Below are 22,839 nucleotides of genomic sequence, written 5' to 3' on the forward strand. Positions count from 1 at the left end.
AAACCGGAGGCATAGAGAGAGAGAGAGAGAGAGAGAGAGAACAGCAGAGGGTGAGGATGAAAAAAAGGAAAAAGAGAGAGAGCGAGAGAGAGAGAGGGGGAGAGAGGAGGAAGGAAAGGGAGGGAGGGAGGGAGGGAGGGAGGGAGGGAGGGAGGGGAAACATTCTTTCCACATAAAATGTTTGAGTTTTTCTTTCCTTAAAATATATATCCTGAAATTATGATTCCCCCCTGACCCTTCCTCCCACAGGAGCTGTAAGTCAGAGCAGAGAGGAGAGAGAGAGAGAGAGCAGCCTGAAGGGGAACGCCACAGGCCAGGATGAGCTAATGTACACGAACCGTCTACGCACGTTACGTGCGTACGTACGCGCGCGCAGACACAACACGACCGAAAAACTTACAGAAAACCATAGGACGGGAGCCAAGAGAACTGGCAGCCGCTCTTGAAGTCAGTTAACCGTTTAAGACCGGGAGAAGCGTCGGTGTCATTTTTTAGATTTGAGCTAAAAAAGCATTATTTTTACACTTTGGGCTATTCAAAAATAGCAGATATACAAGCTCGTAGCGCGGCACCGAGTGCCGCGCTACGAGCTTGTAGATCTGCTATTTTTTTTTTATCGTGAAAAAAAGTGTGCAAATCTTTGAATATACGTTTTTTTAAAGCGAACATTTGTAACTAAAATCTTTGCTTCTGGGGGATTCTACAAATGTCTTCTAAATCCTAAGAAAAAACATATGTTGCTATAATATCAGTGGTTCTTCAAACTTTTTCATGTCAAGGACCTCCAAAACGTATATGTATTTGGCCGCGGACCCTCATCTCAAAATATTTTGTTCCAGGGACCCCCCCCCAGAAGCAAAGATTTGAGTTACAAATGTTCGCTTTAAAATACGAGATATTCAAAGATTTGCACAAATGTTCTCGATTTTTCAAAAAAATAGCCAAAAGTGTAAAAATCATGCTTTTTTTTTGCTCAAATCAAAAAGTGACACAGACGCGTTCCAGGTCTCAATGGGTTAACTCAAGTACAGTATATCCGTGCAGTCAGAGAGAGAGAGAGAGGCTCCGAGCCAAAGCCAGGCCATATGCTGCTGTACTGGCATCATCTGACACACACTAAGGCCCGTAAGGTCATGGAAACCAGCAGGGAAATTAAACTCTTTTAAAAAGAGCAAAAAAAGAGTCAGTTTGGCTGGCTTGGCTGATCTGACACTTGTGCCCCCCCGGGTGCTTTTTCCATTGCACCGGTTCCTCCACACAGCGCTCGTCCCTCGCTATAGACGAATCCACAGACGCGCTTGCCTGTAGGCGGCCATAGCTGCGGTGTCAACGCTCCTACGCCGCGACACCGCAGCAATAGGCTCTATGCACAGCAGCCATATTATCACTTCCTTCACAGGTGTTACCAATGACACTAATGAAGGCTCTGTTCCATTTAGTGTAGCACAGTGGTTTCCACGACCCCCATAACTCTGAGAGTGTACAAATGGACCCAAATGGACCCTTACGGGTCCATTTGGTTTCATTTGTACACTCTCAGAGTTACACACCCGTAAGGGGCCATTTGGAAGCCCATGAGGGTCCCTGGACCCCAACTGTAGACCCCACTGGTGTAACAGAGTGTTTCCAGTGAGCCTTCATTAGTATCACTGGTAACACCTGTGAATGTCTTCATAATGGTTGCTGTGACTGAATAGACTGTATAAAAAGAATGGATGGAAGCCGACGCGGTTGGTTTCTACAGACCGTAAAATGAAGCCTGATTGTTCAGGAATTTCAACTCCGCCATCTTTCAATATCGCGTCATATCCTGCAGAATGCCACCAGACCATTATTGGTTGGGTACCTTTGTCAATCAAAAGCGGGGGGCGGGGAATGAATGCTATTGGTTGTGCAGCTTGTCAATCAAATCATCCCGCCCCTCCTAGAGCATAACCTACTTTATCGTGCATTTTAAAATAAATGGGACCATATATATCACCAAAACGCATATCATGATGACTGAGAGGAGACTTTAAACTAGCGACTGGAAGCATATAGTATTTATGAACAATTTTATTAAAGGTAAGAAAAATTGCGTTAAGATAAATTATTTCTTTTTTTTTGTTTTTTATTTATTCATAATTTTTATCCCACGATTTTGTAACCCTATTTTTTACACCCAGTGCCAATTGTCTATGTAATCCTGGGCACTACCCTCCCTCTGCCAACCTAGGGAGGCCAGGGCCGAGCTCATGCCTCCTTCAATGCATGAGAGCCAACTGACCTTCTTGTCACCTGACAGGGGGGAGTTTCCCCGGTAGGACGTAGCGCGTGGAAGGAACACGTTATTCCAACCAGTTCCCTTCCCCTCCATCAGGCGCCCCGGCTGACCAGGGGGAGGCAGTATTAGTGACCAGGATTACTGCATGTTTTTTGTGAGGGTATTAACTACCCTAGGAGACACGGGGAGAACATGCAAACTCCACACAGAGTAGGCCCTTTCGCCAACCCCACCTAGGGTATGGGCACTGATGACGCGGAGGAGAGAACACGCCCCTAGCGCCCACAGCGTCCCCTGCGGGAATCGAACCCAGGACCCCAGCTACCGACTGCGCCACCGTGCCCCTAAGATAATTTCTTTCTGACGCCAGCAGGGGTAAAACAGCCAAACTACAGGCCATTCGTATTAACTGTCTCTTCCGTATTAGCCTCAATGTAAAACTTTCAAGCTGGGCCCTTGTGCTACACCAGCAATGGTGGCGGGCCGGTGGGCGCAGTGGCAGGCAGGGGCCCCCACGTCATGCCTCTGAATCTGGGCAGCGGTGGAAAAAAAAGTACTCACATTTTTTTACTTAAGTAAAAGTATCAATACTGCAATGTAGAAGTGCTCTGTTACAAGTGAAAGTCCGGAATTCAAAAATGTACTTGAGTAAAAGTACAAACGTATTGGTATCAAGATGTACTGAAAGTACCAAAAGTAAAAGTGCTCAATATGCAGAATGTCCCATTACAAGTGTTCAAATGTATAAAAACATATTTTGAAAATAGCCGATCTACAAGCTCACAATGCGTCGCATCGCGACGCATTGTGAGCTTGTAGATCGGCTATTTTCAAATAGACTAAATGTATAGAGAGCTGAAGTGGTTAATGTAGGTTTAGTAATACAAATCTAAAAAGTAACTAAAGTTTTCAAATGATTGTAGTGGAGTACAATATTAAAAGTACAATATTTTCCTCTGAGATGTAGTGGAGTAGAAGTAAAAGTATTGAAAATAGGATACACTCCACTAGAGTAAAAAATACCTCAAAATTGTACTTAGTTACTTTACACCACTGAATCCGGGTAGTCACTCTCTCCACTGGCTTGGTCCGAGGAGCACCAACCAAACAAACATTGGCCACCGTCTGCTCCAACGTCCCCGACACTAACAGATGCTCTGAGAAAAAAAGCATGGGACCAACCATAACAAGTATGGGGTTGCAAGGATCGTTATTGGGTAATGTGTGCCGTATAATGCAGAAAATGTAATAAAGTGTAGTGCTGTAGTCTGTTTCCTTCGGTACCCCATGCTGTTCTGAGGGTCCTTTGTCCTGTCATGATTGGCTAGTGAACAGGAACAAGTTAATCACACTAGTATTTAACAGCCTGTGCTCTGTGCTGCCGAGAGCAGACAGGAGAGGCTGTGTCTGCAGAGCCTGACGGGTCAGAGTTCACACACACACACACACACACACACACATACGCGTGTGCGCACACACACACACACACACACACACAGTGGTGACTAGGCAGTTCACACAGAACCCAGTCTCTGGGCCAGGAGGGCCCTTATCACCGTAGAGATAAGCATCAAGGAAGGAAGTCAATCAATCCATCTCCATTCCACACATGGAATACACACCCATGCGCACATGCATACAGAAAGAAAGAAAAGGCACGGAAAAAGTCCACAGAGACTCACAAAAGAGGCACAAATACTAAAAAAAAAAGGTAGTCAAATCCAGATTGTGGAATCGAATCTAACAACAAATGACGAACTTTGTTGTTCGTAGTGAAAATTCTCAGTGTTCGTTTAACTCTGAGAGACTCGGAGTTAAATGAACACACAAGATGTTACAGTGTGAGGTAAACACACATGGCTGTGTTAGAACTGTGTGGTGTGGGACTCGCCGTGTAATTCACGACCGGTCTCAGACTCAGCAGGTTTGGTAACTGGAGAGGTAAACGGAGCATAAACAAACCTCTACACCGACTTTAACCCGTTTAGGACGGGAGCCCAGAATCGGCTTCAGGTCTCAATGGGTTAAATGAACACACAAGATGTTACAGTGTGAGGTAAACACACATGGCTGTGTTAGAACTGTGTGGTGTGGGACTCGCCGTGTAATTCACGACCGGTCTCAGACTCAGCAGGTTTGGTAACTGGAGAGGTAAACGGAGCATAAACAAACCTCTACACCGACTTTAACCGGCACAATCCAAAAAACACACGCACGCGCACACACCGACACGCGAGCACGCACGCACGCGCACAGCGGGGCGCATCTGCTCTTGGACCCGCGTTTGAGGGGATCTTGTTTGCTCCGTCTTTCGCTCAACCTCTCATCGTGCTCCTTTTCTCTCGCAGTGAGACAAGAGGTAGATTTATGACAGAGGGGAATGGTAGAATTTTAATGCGTTTTAGATCTGCTATGATGGAGAACAAGAGAGCAGCGTTTTCCTCCTGATGTGCCAGCCAGCCCTGGCCCTGCTTTTTTTCTAGCCCTTAGGACAGCCAACTGGTCACACATCTCTTTCTCCCTTTTACACACACGCACGCACGCACACACACACGCACACACACACACACCACGCGCGCATATCACGGCACACTGGCAGATTGTATGGAAACATACTTACATTAACCCATTGAGACCTGAAGCCGGTTCTACATGTCTCCTAAATCCCAACAGTTTTCTGAAAAACGTATGTTTCTATATCAGTGGTGCTCAATCTCTTTCATGTCAAGGACCCCAAAATGATATGTATTTGGCCGCGGACCCCCATCAAAATATTTTGTTCCAGGGACCCCCCAGAAGCAAAGATTTGAGTTAAAAATGTTCGCTTTAAAAATATATTATTTCAAAGATTTGCACACATTTCAAGATTTTTCAAAAATAGCAGATCTACAAGCTCGTAGCGCGGCACTCGGTGCCGCGCTATGAGCTTGTATATCTGCTATTTTTGAATAGCCCAAAGTGTAAAATAATGCTTTTTAGCTCAAATCTAAAAATGACACAGTTCCAGGTCTTAATGGGTTAAAACAAACCACACACGTACAAACCGCAGCACATGCAACCATACACACCTCCTCTATGTGCCATGTTCTGCAACAAGGACATGCAGTCAGACTTGGTGCAAATTTCACAGCATTAGCTCTGCATGTCTCTTGGGGGTCTGTCTGGTGAGTACTAGGGCCCCCGCCGGGCCCCCCTGGACAGAGAGCATGGATGCTTGCATGATGCAGCAAGTGGGATACGATGAGCTGATTATAATGCTATGTTTCTGGGGATTACTTGACTTTTTTTTTTTTAATGGCAAACAGACTGGAGAGACCAGCCGCTGGAGCGAATCAGTGTGTGTGTGTGTGTGTGTGTGTGTGTGTGCGTGCGTGCGTGCGTGCGTGCGTGCGTGCGTGCGTGCGTGCGTGCGTGTGTGCGTGTGCGTGTGCGTGTGCGCGTGTGTGTGTGTGTGCGCGCGTGTGCCTTTAGTTAAGACATCCAACCAATAAATCTGCGTCTGCACTTAGTACATTCTGTGTACTCCATCCCCCATAAACACACTTGTGTAAGGGGGACGTTCGAGACTCATAAGGAACCTTATGAGGACTTCCCCCTTATGTAGATTCTGTCCCTAACACACACACACACAGACACACACACACACACACACACACACACACACACACACACACACACACACAGACACACACACACACACACACACACACACACACACACACACACACAGACACACACACACACACACACACACACACACACACACACACACGCGCGTATGTGCATGTATAAACACGAACAAACAATAAAATCAAGCGGCACACACATGCGTAACAACGTATTTTCCTTGTGTGAAAAAAACAAGGGATGTCTTTGTGATGATGTCCTCTTAACTCATTCAATGCCATGCTCATTTTTGAATTTTGGCTCTGAGTGCCACCATTCAAATTCATTGTAAGGAAGCTTAGGAAGCGAGATACAGCCTTTTTAAGTTATAGGTTAAACAAGGAGTGGATGGAGCAGCAAATCTTCAAATCATCATATCTTGGGTTCTGAACATGTTTTTCCAAAAAAAAAAAAAAAAAAAAAAAACTTTTAAAAGATTTTTTTGATTTTTTTTTTTTCATGACGTCTTTGACGCCTTTTGGCACTCAGGGCGTCAGGCCACATGACTTCTTTGACGTCTTTTGGCACTCAATGAGTTAAGAGACACACCAAAAAAAAAAGTGGGGAATAAATATTAGAGGAAAGCCTGTAGATTAATACGCTGTTAAAATGTTTCCATGACTCTTTCATGTGTCCTAGTTGAAAAGCACCATTGAGAAGCTTCCATTGCCCACTTTGGTGGGACGGATGCACACACGGTCCCTTGGAGTGAGTGCGTTCATTAAGCCCCTACGCTGGCATTAATACTATGATCTACAAGCGGAGCCACAAACCACACGTCTGTAGTAACTAACCCCCTTATACAATCTCAGTGTACCAAAACCAAACCCTTACCCACTTTGTTCCATTTGTACACTATTCAGAGTTTTAAAAAAAAAGATTCAACTTTAGGATTTGACAGTGTAGACTAGAGTGAGGAGGAATGCGTGTTCTCCTCAGCTCTAAACCCAAAGGGAAATGAAGTTGAGAATCCATAGCAGTTTGGGGCAGATTAACCCATTGAGACCTGAAGCCGATTCTACAGGTCTCCTAAATCTCAACTTTTCTGAAAAACGTATGTTTCTATATCAGTGGTTCTCAAACTTTTTCATGTCAAGGACCCCCAAAATGATATGTATTTGGCCGCGGACCCCCATCAAAATATGTTGTTCCAGGGACCCCCTGAAGCAAAGATTTGAGTTAAAAATGTTCGCTTTAAAAATATACATATTTGCACACATTTTCACGATTTTTCAAAAATAGCAGATCTACAAGCTCATAGCGCGGCACTCGGTGCCGCGCTATGAGCTTGTATATCTGCTATTTTTGAATAGCCAAAGTGTAAAATAATGCTTTTTAGCTCTAATCTAAAAATGACACAGTTCCAGGTCTTAATGGGTTAAACCTAATCTCTCAAGAACAGATTCAGAGCTGCGCTACTGAATCCGTCGGGAGCCCCGTTCAGAACGCGTGCGCGTTAGCTTACAAGTGGGTGTGCCTTCAGATCGGGAAGCAGGCCGCGCTTGACCCAATCAAATGTAGTGGCCGGGATTTACATCTGTGCGTTCGCTTCCCACTGGAAACAAAACCCAAACTCATTTAACGATAGCGTCCTCGGAGCCGACAAAACCACGGAAAGTTAGTAACATTTTAACTTGCTCTTTCATCGTAGAAACAAAGTGGGCTTATAACCAAAACGATCCATGTTCTTTGGGAGAAATGGTGTTAGTGTTCCGTGGAGAAATATTGTTGGTGGGAATTAAAACATAGGCGCACCACCGGAAGTGGAGGGCAGTAGAGCACTTGCCTTTAGACCACAAGGTCATGGGTTCGATCCCGGCAGCACCCACCAACTCGGCATATGAGTAGCACAGCTTGGGTGCAGCAAGAGTCGTGCAGTAAGTACTGGGAGCTGATGGCAATCCATCTCTAGCACATTGACACCGGGATAGACTCCCGCATTCTCGGCTGATACAGACAATAAGCCATTCGACCCTACTTAATCACTTATGAGCTGGAGGCAGCACTACCCGTCACATCTGATGTGTGACGATGTCCTACCGGACATCAGGGTCTAAATTGTTCAATGGAAGAATAGGGAGACCAACTCCAACCACTGCAGATGTACTACATTACAAAGCTACTTACAATAAGTGCATTCAACATAGGTAGGGAACAAAACTACTAATCACCAGAAGTATTAAGTGCATTCTCTTCTAAAACAAGCAACTAAGAGTATACCTAGCGATAAGGTAAAAGTGCAAGATATCAGCTACCTACTTTCATAAACAGATGAGACAAAATAGGAAAATCAAATGAGCAAGAGCTAAAACAAATAAGTGTATCGAATAAACAAGATCCAGTAAAACAAATAATAAAACAAGAGTTCGTACAACTAGTTAACAACAAGTAGGCCAGGCAAAGAGGAAGGGTAGTGTTTCCTGAAGAGGTGGGTTTTCAGCCTGCGGCGAAAGATGGGCAGTGACTCTTCTGTCCTGACATCAGTGGGGAGTTCATTCCACCACTGTGGGGCCAGAACAGGAAAAAGCTGTGGCAGCGTAGATCTGCCAGAAGGACCACTGAGCGACGAGGCAACCAGTCGCCCCGAGGCGGCAGACAAGGGGGGTGTGTGTGTGTGTGTGTGTGTGTGTGTGTGTGTGTGTGTGTGTGTGTGTGTGTGTGTGTGTTACCTAGGTATGGTATACAGGACACCATGCTTTGGCTGCATATGTGGTCTCTCAGCCGTTTGTAATTGTCCTCTTTGTCCATCAGGTACTGGAGACGCTCGAACGTGGCCTTGTCCTTGCGGCTCAGCAACTAGGATGGGAGAAAAAGGAAGAGAATTGGAAAGAGAGACGTTTTTAATGAATACTTATATCATTCTAAAGAGCTTAATCATACTGTAAATAACGCACGGCCGAGCACTTAAGGCTGGCTTCACCACTAGAATTACCTCACATATAAGTCACCTTCATTCACTTTAATACAAGATAATCGACCGGAGCAGCCTAATGTCCATGAAAGTGCAGCAGCAACAGTGGAAGCAGTGTGTGATTTTTTTTTTCGCGGCGTACAGACGGAGAGGGTGACACAGAAAGGAAGCAAAGTGGATAAACGTAGGGCTGAATTATTTCACAAAATCACTGCTGGCTGACACACTGGCTCTGCTAAGTCCTGAATGCTAATTTAACTAAAAGCCTAAAAGTGGACTCGTGTGGTTATATTAACACTCAGGATTTTTGCTCTGTTCTTCTAGGGCACATCCAGTGATGTCAGCGCACAAGTATGCCGTGGCGTGTGAGTGCATGTTTGTTTGTGTGTTTTTAGGTTTGTGTGTGTGTGTGCGTGCGTGTGCGCGTGTCCATTTCTGAGGTGCAGATGTGAGGCCTTTTCCATGGAGGGGAGCTAAATAACATTGTGGGAGGTTCCCCGAAGAAGGTCTGTTGAAGAAAGCAAACGCAACGGTTGCCATAGCAATCAGATCACTGGATACTCGGGAGTCCCGCCGATACGCTCAAATTAGAAGTCTATGGGCTGTAGAGAATGGCGAAATTACTGATGATATCTACAGAGAGCAAGTGTTTCCATGTTAGCGCGTGGGCGTGTGTGTGTGGGAGTGTGCGTGGGAGAGTGTGTGGGAGTGTGTGTGTGTGTGTGTGTGTGTGTGTGTGTGTGTGTGTGTGTGTACTTGCACGTGAGTGTTTTTTTTCTGTCTGTCTGCTGAGGAGCAGGTGCACCGTGTCCGAGCCAGCAGTAGGAATTCATTGTGGGTTTGACTGGCTAAGGGGAGCTACTGGGGTTTTCACAGACCTGAACGCAATAAATTTCCACCATTACATCAGGGCGTCGTTATGTCATTATGTAAGCTCGGCGTCTTCAGTCAGAAGAGCGCTGAAACACGGACCGGCTGGGCCCCCCTCGCGTCTGGAGAATGGACATTTATAAGACAATTTGTCTTCTCGAGGGCTGCGCTTGGAATAACAGCTTAAATATGGCGACTCCCTGTCATTGCCTGACCCGTCGAGGCCAAAGTGTCCAAACATCAGCACCTGCTAAATGGTAGCTCGCAGATGGCTGGGGCGAGAGTTTCACTGCGTGATGGACAGTGTGCTACAAGGGCGTGTTTTAAAGATAGCTTTTAACCCAATAAAGCATCTGTGTGTCGTTTTTAGATTTCTTTGGCTATTAAAAAATAGTGAAAATTCGTGGCAAAATCTTGGATTATATGTTTTTTAAAGCGAACATTTGTAAAATATTTAGTTCCAGGAACCCCCAGAAGCAAAGATTTGAGTTACAAATGCCCGCAAAAATAAAGAAAACATTTCTAATATTCGCACAACTTTTCATGATTTAAAAAAAAATAGCCCAACGAAATCTAAAAATGATACACAGATGCGTTCCCGGTCTTAAAGAGTTAAGTATTTACGCTTTAATAACAATAATATATAGTTTATTTCTATTGCAATTTTCAAATGCAAAGGCTTTACACAAAAAAATATATAAAAAATGAAGAGTGCATAAAGCCTGTTTTATAATTGGTTGTACGATGCATAATCGCATGACGAAAACAGCCAAACTAGAAGCTCACAGCACGTTGCATTGTAACGTCATGCAAGGGGGTGTATCAATTATGCATAATGGAGATTAAAACATGGTAAATACCATGAAAGTTTTAAGGATAAAGCATTAAAATAAAGCTAAAAATGTACTGTGAAATGAGACAGGAGTATGGAAATGGGGTGTTGGGGCTGGGGGTTGTAAGGCCACAAGTGTTCAAACCAATCAATTTATAGTTTTTCTGGAAGGTATAACTGGAGTAGCATGGCAGTCAAAAGCAACATTATTTAGTACGCATTAACATTCCGTTCAAGACCAATTCAGTCCCAGGACTGAAAATGTTGGGCCTTCCAGACGTCATCAGTGTCAGTGTCAGATACTGATGAAAGCTGGAGGCCTTCTTGGACTGAGTTTAACTTGAACTGAATTAATCGCTGTAACCTGACCACACTGTTGACTGCAGTCCCGTTTCGTTTTGAATCACATTAAAGCCTGTCCTACTGGGAGACTTACTTTAAATACTTACCATTCAAACTCTACTCTACAGAAGGGAGAGAGTGTGTGCATATTGATTTATCGATGATTTATCGAAGTCAGTTTGTTCTAAAAAAATCTGTGTTTTTTGAGAAATCTTGCTAGATAACGCAAATTCTGGAGGATCAAATGTATACATATTGATAGATTCTGTAATGCTAAATTAGGGCAAAGACAGAGTTACTGTAAAGCTCCTTTAGGGATATTTGTGGGGGAGAAAAATACTTGAAATTGTTTGACATACTTGTATTGAACACAGATGATTTAAACCACACCAGGGGACGTGTGGATAGGAACATTGTGTGTGTTAAATGATAATTATTTTATTGTTTTGTATTATCATTGATTACTTTTTCTTGAGCTGTATGCTACAGTATTACCATTTTATTCATCCCTGTGTATTCCTACAGAGTTGAGTGTTCACTGGGTTGAGTATATTTCACAATGTGAGGGAGGAATGTACAGGTAGTTAGGATTACTGGTTAGGCATTGCCTGAATGTTTAAGGTGCTATTAAAACTTACCGCCCATGTCTTGGTGAGCCTGTAGATGGGAACACTTTGTAACCCTGACACCACGGCCATGACCGCATGCAGGTTGTTCATGTCACATAGTTTCTGGAAGGAGGAAAAAGTGATTGGGGTCAAAGTGTACCTGGAAACACACTCAAGATGATATTTTGGTACGTCACATACACATGCCATATCTCAGGAGTGCCACTGATCCAATCAAATTAGAAGTCTATGGACTGAGAAAATGACACATTTGGTATGTGTGTCATGGGGGTGTGCCGATAATTTCATGAAACGATACGATATTGGGCTCACGACATCGATACGATATATGGCACTTTTTTATTATGAAAATATATGGGGGGGGGAAAAGCTTATACTTCCGCTTTTGCATTATTATTATTGCAAAAAAAAATATATATATATACAGTATATTATTTTTATTTATTTTTTCAAAACGATATATATTTTTTCCAAAACGATACGTAGTCACGAAAAGTCGAAAACGTATCGCGGGACGATCCCCCCTAGTGTCACTTTTGGAGCTTTGTTAAACATGAAATCTAATCTCGTTCTGGAAAGGGTGCAACACTCCAATAATTGTATTCTTCCCATCTATTTTACTAGTACTAACAGCTGTTTCCACCCAGCCACATGTGGCATCCTTACTTTGAAAAATATCATTCTAGGTGAAAATTATTTTCAAAAATGTTGAACTGCAACGTATAAAATATGTTTCTGGCTATTTGGTGTGCAGAAACAATTAACTTGTTGATTATACCAGTGGTTTTCAACCAGTGGTCCGGGGACCACCAGTGGTCCTTGAGGGACTACCAGGGGGTCCCCAGCTAAATTAGTTAACATAGCCTCAGAACCATTTTAACCACCTAGCTTTTGCTATTCAAAAATAGCAGATATACAAGCTCATAGCACGGCACCGAGTGCCGCGCTATGAGCTCGTAGATCTGCTATTTTTGAAAAACCTTGAAAATGTGTGCAAATCTTTGAATATATAAATTTTTCAAAGAGAACATTTTTAACTCAAATCTTTGCTTCTGGGGGTCCCTGGCACAAAACATTTTCAGATGGTGGTCCGCGACCAAATGTATATCAATTTAGGGGTCCTTGGCATGAAAAAGATTGAAAACCACTTGATTATACCATGTCAATTATTATTGTAAAATGAGAATGATCAATAATACCTTGGCAGTGCGGATGTAGTGGCTCAGCACCTCCGCTCGTATCTTCAACGTCTGAGCATGGAGGATCTCTCGTACCACCCAGAAGGTTGTCTATAACAAACAAACACACACAAAACAAACAAACAGCCTGTTACAACACCTGCCAACGCCAAGGAGAGGGGGCCGCACATGGACCGTATTGGGGGGGGAAATGAGTCCTGCATGTTCTCAAGGTCCTCAAATGTATGTGAAGTGAAAACGAACAAAGACAGAGAGTTCTGCCGTGTTAAAAAAGTCCACAGGCTTGTGAGGCTCCGAGCCAAGAATTGCAGATAATCGGAAATCTGTGGGCTCAGAGCATTGTAATGCCCGAGTTGTTCTTGGTAGTGCACCAACAATAGCAGATCTACAAGCGTCAGTGCGCAACACCCACACACAACCAAGTATAACTTTGATTGATGACGTTTTTATTGGTAAGATTATACATAAACATTATGCTTTAAATAAAATGATAAAGCACAAAAACACTTGATAGCTTATTGTCTCCGCCAGGCCGAAAGGCATGGCGAGAGAGTATGTTTTACCCCCTGTCCGTCCGTCCGTGTGTGTGTCCGCGTGTCCATCCGTCCATCTGTCTGTGAGCAGCTAATCTCAGGCACCGTTGACCCTGTCGCTGCGAAACTGTGCACACACACTCCCTGGATGCCAATTCAGAACCTCTGCCCCAAATTTTTCACATGGGCCTGTTATAGCGCCACCAGGAGGCCGATTTGTGCAAAACCCATTTACTCCTACAGATTTTATCCAAACGTCATGCAAATCGGTACATATCTCATATCTATATCTCTATTAGTCATGTGATCAAGGTTGGCCTCCAAAATTTGCAGGATTTGTCCGTTTTGTACAAAATGCCTCAAATCATGAACGCAGCTTGCGCTTTCCGTGCAATTTCACACGCACATTACCACTAGGCCGAGGAAGAAATGCCACCCTTTTCACATTGGCCTGTTATAGCGCCACCAGCAGGTATAATTTAGCAAAACACATTTTTGGAACAAAATGCCTCAAATCATGAATGCAAGGTCCGATTGCCGTGAAAGGCCCAAGAAGAAATGGCACCCTTTTCACATTGGCCTATTATAGCGCCACCAGGAGGCCACAATAACCTACCTAACCTGGCGGAGACCTGTGCTCCGAGGAGCACTTTTTCCAGTTTTCATAGTGGTCCTTTGAGTGCAACTGAGTGTTAGAGGATGTAGAGAAGACATACATAAATATAAAAAGAACTAAATAAATTCATACCATTTCCAACGTACAGTACTAGACAACTAAACGCAAAACAAACAACATGGGTACTGTATACATTGAAGGGAAAGAAAGTCTGTGCACTGTAAAGTAGCTCCCATAGTAGTTGACTTTACCATGTGTGTGTGGACTGACTTGTTCATTTTCCCTGTTGCTATTCTGCCTTTCCTGCAACCTGACCTACATTTTGGAATCTGCATGTTCTATTCACTTTGTCTCAGAGCGTTATGAACCAGAGGAGATAATGAGACGATGACATTCCAGCCAAACGTTCTGATTACACACACAAACAAATGAGTCAGGGAATCAATCAGAGGCCATGGGAGGAGAGAGGAGGAGGGGGGGGGGGTAGTGTGTGTCAGGAAAGCAGAACAGCAAAGGCAGAGTTGAAGGTAATGGGGGAGGAGAGGGCCCTCTTTGAGCTTTTTTTTTCAGACGCCGCAGCTGTCTGCACGTTGCTTTTCCTGATAAGAGCGAGTCAGACAGACTAACATCGCTCCCTCTGTCTCTCACCAGTCGCTCCTTCCTGTTCTTCTCCTGCTGGCGGACAGAGAGCTTGTGTTTGATGGATGTGCTCTGGACAGCAGGCAACAGTGTCGACAGCGTTCAGACACTTCAGAACCGGGAAATCGTGCTTTGTGCTGCTGGGTATGTGTTCGTCATCCTGTGTTTTTCGTCTAGCGCCGTCTGGATGTTGCGTGTGCGTGCGTGTGGGTGTGTGCTGTGTGTGTGCAATCCGTGCATGTAGGGTTCAGCTGTATACTAGTTTGTGGGTTTCGACAGCTACGGTGAGTTTATGGTAAAATGGTAAATGGTGCATTTATATAGCGCTTCTATCCGAAGCGCTTTACAATGATTTTGCCATTAACCCATTCACACACACATTCATACACCGATGGCGGAGGAAAACATGCAAGGCACCAACCTGCTCATCGGGAGCAATTAGGGGTTCAGCGTCTTGCTCAAGGACACTTCGACACTAACTCTAGGGGAGCGCCCCAGCCGGGATCGAACTGGGAACCTTGCGGTTTTCCAGTTCACTCTACCCGGCCACTCTACCCCTGAGCCAATGCCGCCCCAATGCCAATGCCAGCCTGCACCTTGTCTTGTCTTCTTTTCCTAGAAACAGACTCCCTTTCACTGAACTAAGGGGTGAGGAACCAAGGACTGAAGATATAAATGAACCCTGTCCATCTCTTTAACACCACACACACACACACACACACACACACACACACACACACACACACACACACACACACACACACACACACACACACACACACACACACACACACACACACACACACACACACACACACACACACACACACACACACACCTAAAACTTTATTTAAGCCATGCAAATATAACCAGGAACTGGAACCAGATGTGCTTATTTTTCATGTCACTCGGTGCTCAGGCCGAGTGACACAGATGAAGACGGTGAGGTGGGATGAAGACAAGGTGGTGGTTTAAAACGTGACTCCCACCAACAAACCTCTCTAAACTCCTAAAGCCCCCCCCCCCCCATCAATGTAAGAATGTGAGGTCACACGTGGAGAAGCAACTCCCCACACTCTGCGCGCATAAAAGTCCGCTCTCACATCTGCCTTCCACCTCGGAGAAAAAAAACAACACAAAATCAGTATTCCGGTGGGGATCGTTACAGAGCAGGTGTCCCTGTCTGTCTCGGGGAATACGTACGTGCAATGTGCACGTTTAAGACTATTTTACAATTTTGGCCTCCGCTTCACCAATAAAGTCTTTGAACGGGGTCACGACCGCGCCGAGATGATGTCAAGGCAAATGTGACCACATGGTTTTGTGTTATGTGCATGGATATGGGTACAAGTGTGGACATGCTGGACTAGGTGAGAGGAGAGAGAGAGATGGAGAGGGCGTTGACCAGGGGTTCTGAAACTTTTTCATGACAAGGACCCCCAAATTTGACACTTGTTAGACCCCCATTTGAAAAGATATGCCAGGGACCCCCGATAAGAGAAGATTTGTTACGCCTCTAGCAGTGATTCTCAACCATTTTAATTTCAAGGACCCGCCAGTTTGACATGCATTAGGGCTACGGACCCCCATTTAATGGCATTTCTATCACTTGGACCCCAATTTGTCTCGTAAAATCTATGTTAATTTAACTCTGAGAGTGTACAAATGGAACCAAATGGACCCGTTAGGGTCCATTTGGTTCCATTTGTACACTCTCAGAGTTACAGGCCCATAAGGGTCCATTTGGTGCCTAATCTATCATTTAGCTGGGGACCCCCTGGAACTCCCTCAAGGACCCCTGGGGGTCCCCTGACCCCACTTTGAGAACCAATGGCGTAGACAGTCAGCAAGGTCTGTCTTTACTGTCTTTATGGATGCACCTCCACAAACACGAAATGCAGTTATGTCTTTAGCGTTGGGTTTATGAGCGTATAAAAAGCCCCCCAATGCAGGGTTGTACTACAGCTCCCGGGCCCCTGTGGATCAGAGTGAGAGAGTGAGAGAAAGAGTGAGAGAGAAAAGAGAGGGGGGGGGGGCCTCATAACAGCAGCAAATCACTGAGGAGTTTACAAGAAGCTGACTAATGGCAACGCATATCAATGCTGTCGAATTTCAGTGGCTGAAATGAAGATCCTCTGGTCAGAGCGAACGAGGGAGGAAGGGAGGGAGGGATGGAGAGAAGGAAGGAAGGGAGGGAGAGGAGTCCAGCTGGCTTGACACAAGGTGGATTATGGGTAGGGAATGTGTCCTACTGTACTTCTGACCCGCCTATAGAAGTCTATAGAATGTTAGAAGAATCCACAGAGCTATATGCCCCAGGACCAGGAAATCACAGCAGTGACTATAACCATGTGAGACGAGGACGAATGAGCCAGAGGAACCCATGCTGCCATTCTTAACTCATTCACTGCATTTATATTTACAGGATTGTTGTTGACGCTCAAGGTTCAGTATATCGCACTGTGATATGTATACACAGCAGTGGTGGAAAAAGTACTGTTTTACTTAAGTAAAAGTATCAATACCGCAATGCAGAAATACTCCGTTACAAGTAAAAGTCCGGAATAAAAAAATTTACTTGAGTAAAAGTACAAAGGTATTGGTATCAAAATGTACTTAAAGTACCAAGCGTAAAAAGTACTAAAATGTTTGAAAATAGCATCTCTCTCTCTTAGTTTTTTATTTTACAAAACAAAATGTTAAAAAATGGCTGATATTAGCAGGTTAACAGGTAGGGGCTTGTGCTGCAGGACATTGGTTCCCACAGAGGGGTCGTGGGGGGGGGGGGGGGGGGGGGTACCAAGGGGTCAGCAAAATGAGTTAACCCATTAAGACCTGAGGCCGCTTCTAAACATTTTTTTCTGAAAAAAAATAAGATTTTTCAAAAATAGCAGATCTACAAGCTCATAGCGCGGCACTCGGAAAAAAGAATCCCTGGCACAGAGAGATAGGGGGGGTCCTTGGCCAAAGAGATATCGTTGTGGGGGTCCTTAACTTAAAAAAAGGTTTGAGAACCCTGTGGGAGCCGTTCTTCTTGCCTGGCGGTTCCTCCTCCTCGTCACTGTATCTTGTAGATCGGCTATTTTCAAGTACATTTCGATGCCAATACTTTTGTACTTTTACTCAATTATGTATATAAATATATATTTGTATTTTTATATTGCAGTATTGGTACGTTTACTTAAAGGTAGGGTAAGTGATATTTTTTGGTTAAAACAAAAAGTATTTTGTTAAAAGATTAAAATACTATATTCTGATTCTAATCATTGCTATAGAGTGTTTTTTCAGTAACAGATGTCTCCCCGTCTCTCCAGCTCTTTAATAAACAGAAAATACATTTTTCGGTAGGTGTCAAAATCTCAGCCAATCAAGAGAAAGTACCCATTTTTACGCTTAATTTGTATAGTGTTCCAGTTCCAATTTTGCCTGCTCATTTCTTAGTGTCATCACTTCCAATTTCACTTGTTTAATCTGTTTATATAGTGGTGGATAGTGGCCGTTAGCTGTAAAATTCCATAGATAAGCCGCACCGTTATATAAGCCGCAGGGTCGAAAAAAAGTCGCGGCTTATAGTCCGAAATGTACGGTAGTTACTTTACACCGCTGGACGTCAGGAATAATGTGGTTTTTTTTTTAGGATTTGTACTTTATTTTCTTTCACTAAGGAATGTCATTGTTTTATTATTTACTTAATGTCTGTTTCTGTTGGTAGTCGTGGCTGCCAGTTCCCACCTGACATCATGCGTGAGTCCCGCCTGCTCCAGACCATGCTGAATGACTGCTAGCTTGCATAGCGTCTTAAGGCTAGGACTCAGGTCTAAGATACACAGATGATTTTCTTGCTTTTGTTGTTCCCCAAAGATAACGATACGATCTCCCACCATGCAACAGCACATCCCCTCCATCTCAGACGGTCCTTTCCCCTTGGGCTCAACCTTCTTCCAGGAGAAGGTCTCTGGATTTAATTTCCACAGATCACTGAGGGTCCGGTCCTGGTTGTCACCACCACATATGTACAGCTCTCCATTGTAGGTAAAGGCTGAATGACTGTTGCGTCCTTCTGGAAGAGGATGTGTAGAAGGTGTGTTCAGCCAGCAGTCGGTCTCTGTGTCAAACACTCTGGTGTTCTGGTGTAGCAATGATCCTGGTACACCCTGCCCCCCCGAATACAAACATCTTTGTCCCGATGATGGTGGCAGAGTGACCTGACGAATTAGGAGGTGGAGTAGTAGTGTTAATTTTTGACCAGACCATCGTGATGGTGTCCAACTTGTAGATGTCTTTCTTGAATCCACCCAGGGTCGATCCTCCATGAATATACATGACCTTCCCCAAGACACAGGCTGAGTGGTTGCTCCTCTGCCCTGGAATAGTCCCAGAAACCCTGGGTTTGAACAATCTGTGGGTGTCAATATCAAATGCATGAAGCACGTTGCAGTCAGAGAATTCCTGACAACCTCCCCAGAGGTAGATGACATCTTCAACCAGCACTGCTGAGATGCCACAGCACAAGGAGGGACGCTCGAGGTGATGTTCTCCTCTTCCAGGTGTCACCGGGGGCAACGTCCTCCAGCGTAAAGACACTGTGTTGAAAACGTGCACATCAATCCTTTCAATGTTGTCTTTCTGGCACTCTTCAAAGAAGTACACCCTGTCTGCGACTGCAACACCTGTATGTCCGTCTATTGATGGTCCTCCACTCATATGCAGCGTCCAGTGGAACATTTCTAATGCTGTATTTTAAGTCTTGCTCTGTAAATGACAAGTAGAGTCCTATTGTGTGCTCTACTGCTTATTATTGGTTCAGTGGCACAAAGGACTCACAAAACCTAACAAATCCACAAAGCCGATGAGTTGGGTTTGGCCAATCAAAGAAGCCGATGGCTGTTGATAGGGAATGGATCACCAGCACAATCACAGTCACAGTCTAGGATTATTCTGGGAATGGGAATCCTCTGTTCTACACAGCAGACAGTACGGTTCAGCCGCGTTGACAACTAGTCTTCAGAAGTTACTTAAGGCAGCTGGATGTGTTGTTAATAAGTTGCCGAATGATGTTCGGGTTTAGTCGACATTTTGTTTTAAAGGACATGGTTGTGACGACGACATTGTGATGTCGTTGCTTGATGATGTCATAATGTAGGATAACCAACAACGTTACTCCAACTGACTGCCGTCTATAGGATGTCAACAAAACACCGTTAAACACATTGGCCCTCATTTATCAACGCAGCGTATAAACCGGCGTATATTTTTCCATAAATTCGGCCGTGCACCAACGTCGAAGTCACATTTATCAAAGGATCCTAAACAGCTGATCCGAGCGTACATCAGGTCGGGGCCTTGATAAATCTCACGTCTGAAAACGAGCGTCATTTAAATAACACGCCCTTAAATATTCTCAAAACGCCCCGATTTTACGACATGAAGACGAACCAGAATACGACCAAAGACATGAAAAGCCAATAAGAAATAGCTTCACCCGATCTCCTCGTCACACAGGCACACGCACACGCCCCTCTCTCTCTCTCTCACACACTCAAACACACACGCGCCCGCCTGTGTTTTTCATGGAATCCGCAGCGGTATCTTTCTCACTTATGCTTGTAGCCTATATGAATGACATATTATGATAACAATCACATCGCTATGAATGGAATACGTTTGTATATTAATTTATTTACCGCATACCGAGCAGTGCGCGTTCAATTTACACTAAAATAAAGCAGTCAGACTCGGCCAGGCTGCAGTGATTCCGTGCCGCCACGTTAATAAGAGATTGGAGCGTCGGGTTTATATATCCTTAACCCAGCCATGTTGTAGTCTTCATAACTCTCTATGACATAACGCCATAACATAGGACAAGCTACTGTAAGTTTGTAGTCCATGAAATGATCGTCGGGAGTCCCGAAAATGCGCTCGCATGAAGCGCTGCATATTTTGAAAATAGCAGATCTACAAGCTCACAATGCGTGGCGTTGTGAGCTTGCAGATCTGCTATTTTAAAATAGCCAATGCAACCGAATGACTGTTAAAGCAGTTTGTTTAAATTACTTTATAAAATGTTATATTTTCACAGGGATTATTTATTAGTGTAGATATACATTTTGGAGTGGATATATGTGTCCAGATGCCTGTCAGACAGTCAAACAATGCTGCTCCGCAGGTCTAGAATGGAATAAACGGGCGCAGCCAACGTCAAGAACTGGTCTCGACCAGACATGAGATCTCAGCGTAAAGTAGGATGAAGCCCACGTCAGGATATATTGATAAATGCGGTGATCTCGCCGTACGCTCATTATTCGGGCTGCACCGCGTTGATAAATGAGGGCCATTATTCCTGACGTCCGGCGGTGTAAAGTAACTAAGTACATTTACTCAAGTACTGTTCTTAACTCATTCAGTGCCTTATTTATGGAATTTTGGCCTTAAGTGCCACAGCCAAAATTCATTGTAAAAGAAAAGTGCTTAGGAAGCGAGATACAGCCTTTTTAAGTTATAGGTTAAACAAGGAGTGGATGGAGCAGCAAATCTTCAAATCATCATATCTTGGGTTCTAAACATGTTTTTCCCCCCCCCAAAAAAAAAACTTTTATTTGGATTTTTTTTTCTTGAATTTTTTTTTATGACGGATTTTACGGATTGTGGCGCACGCGGCGTTAGGCCACGTGACTGATTTGACGGATTGTGGCACTAGATGAGTTAAAATGAACAGATCTCTCTCTCTCTCTCTCTCTCAGCTAAGGGGTCCTTGGGCTGAAAAACAGTGAGGACCCCTGATGTAGATCGAAGAGGAAAGATGTGGGGTTTAAAATGCATGAGAATTTGCCAGCATGAATTCGCCATGCATGAGAATAGCGCGGCACGGCACCGAGTGCCGCACTATGAGCTTGTAGATCTGCTATTTTTCTAGCCGTTCTTCTTGCCTGGCGGCTGTGTCTGAGCCTGAAATGGTGGCTCATAGGTTGCAGAACAGCGCCATCTAGTGGTAAACATTGAAAACACTATTTGGACGTGTACACCTCTTCTGGCACTCTGGGCCAAAAAATGGACATGTAAACGTCAATGGCACTGAATGAGTTATCTCATTCACTCAGTTAACTCATTCACTGAGTTAAAACAGAACAGGAATGTCATTGTTTTATTATTTACTTAATTAATGTCTGTTTCTGTTGGTAGTCATGGCTGCCAGTTCCCACCTGACATCATGTGTGAGTCCCGCCTGCTCCAGACCATGCTGAATAACTGCTAGCTTGCATAGCGTCTTAAGGCTAGGACTCAGGTCTAAGATACACAGATGATTTTTTTGCCGTTGTTCCCCAAAGATAACGATACGATCTCCCACCATGCAACAGCACATCCCCTCCATCTCAGACGGTCGTTTCCCCTTGGGCTCAACCTTCTTCCAGGAGAAGGTCTCTGGATTTAATTTCCATAGATCACTGAGGGTCCGGTCCTGGTTGTCACCACCACATATGTACAGCTCTCCATTGTAGGTAAAGGCTGAATGACTGTTGCGTCCTTCTGGAAGAGGATGTGTAGAAGGTGTGTTCAGCCAGCAGTCGGTCTCTGTGTCAAACACTCTGGTGTTCTGCTGTAGCAATGATCCTGGTACCCCCTGCCCCCCGAATACAAACATCTTTGTCCCGATGATGGTGGCAGAGTGACCTGATGAATTAGGAGGTGGAGTAGTAGTGTTAATTTTTGACCAGACCATCGTGATGGTGTCCAACTTGTAGATGTCTTTCTTGAATCCACCCAGGGTCGATCCTCCATGAATATACATGACCTTCCCCAAGACACAGGCTGAGTGGTTGCTCCTCTGCCCTGGAATAGTCCCAGAAACCCTGGGTTTGAACAATCTGTGGGTGTCAACATCAAATGCATGAAGCACGTTGCAGTCAGAGAATTCCTGACAACCTCCCCAGAGGTAGATGACATCTTCAACCAGCACTGCTGAGCTGCCACACTCAAGGTGATGTTCTCCTCTTCCAGGTGTCATCGGGGGCAACGTCCTCCAGCGTAAAGACACTGTGTTGAAAACGTGCACATCAATCCTTTTGTCATTATGGAACTCAAAGAAGTACACCCTGTCTCCGACTGCAACAATTGTATTTTCGTATATTGATGGTCCTCCACTCAGATGCAGCGTCCAGCGTAACATTGCTAATAATGCTGTATTTTAAGTCTTGCTCTGTAAATGACAAGTAGAGTCCTATTGTGTGCTCTACTGCTTATTATTGGTTCAGTGGCACAAAGGACTCACAAAACCTAACAAATCCACAAAGCCGATGAGTTGGGTTTGGCCAATCAAAGAAGCCGATGGCTGTTGATAGCGA

The 22,839-nt window shown here is 44.4% G+C and overlaps 1 protein-coding gene across 6 annotated transcripts in view; it reads right to left on the reverse strand.

Moving 5' to 3' along the window:
* The window catches only part of ralgps2 (Ral GEF with PH domain and SH3 binding motif 2), a 178,392-nt gene that overhangs the window by 62,588 nt on the left and 92,965 nt on the right, over window positions 1-22,839 (reverse strand). For all 6 annotated transcript variants that reach the window (XM_084067237.1, XM_084067240.1, XM_084067238.1 and 3 more), the window contains exons 7-9: window positions 12,713-12,802; window positions 11,523-11,615; window positions 8,599-8,725 (exon numbers count right to left, since the gene is read on the reverse strand). In XM_084067237.1, coding sequence (XP_083923363.1) covers window positions 8,599-8,725; window positions 11,523-11,615; window positions 12,713-12,802 — 310 coding nt within the window. The remainder of the gene's footprint in view (window positions 1-8,598; window positions 8,726-11,522; window positions 11,616-12,712; window positions 12,803-22,839) is intronic.

The sequence above is a fragment of the Gymnoscopelus microlampas genome, assembly GCF_963454915.1.
Source record: "Gymnoscopelus microlampas genome assembly, chromosome: 9".
In the NCBI taxonomy this organism is placed as follows: Eukaryota; Metazoa; Chordata; class Actinopteri; order Myctophiformes; family Myctophidae; genus Gymnoscopelus; species Gymnoscopelus microlampas.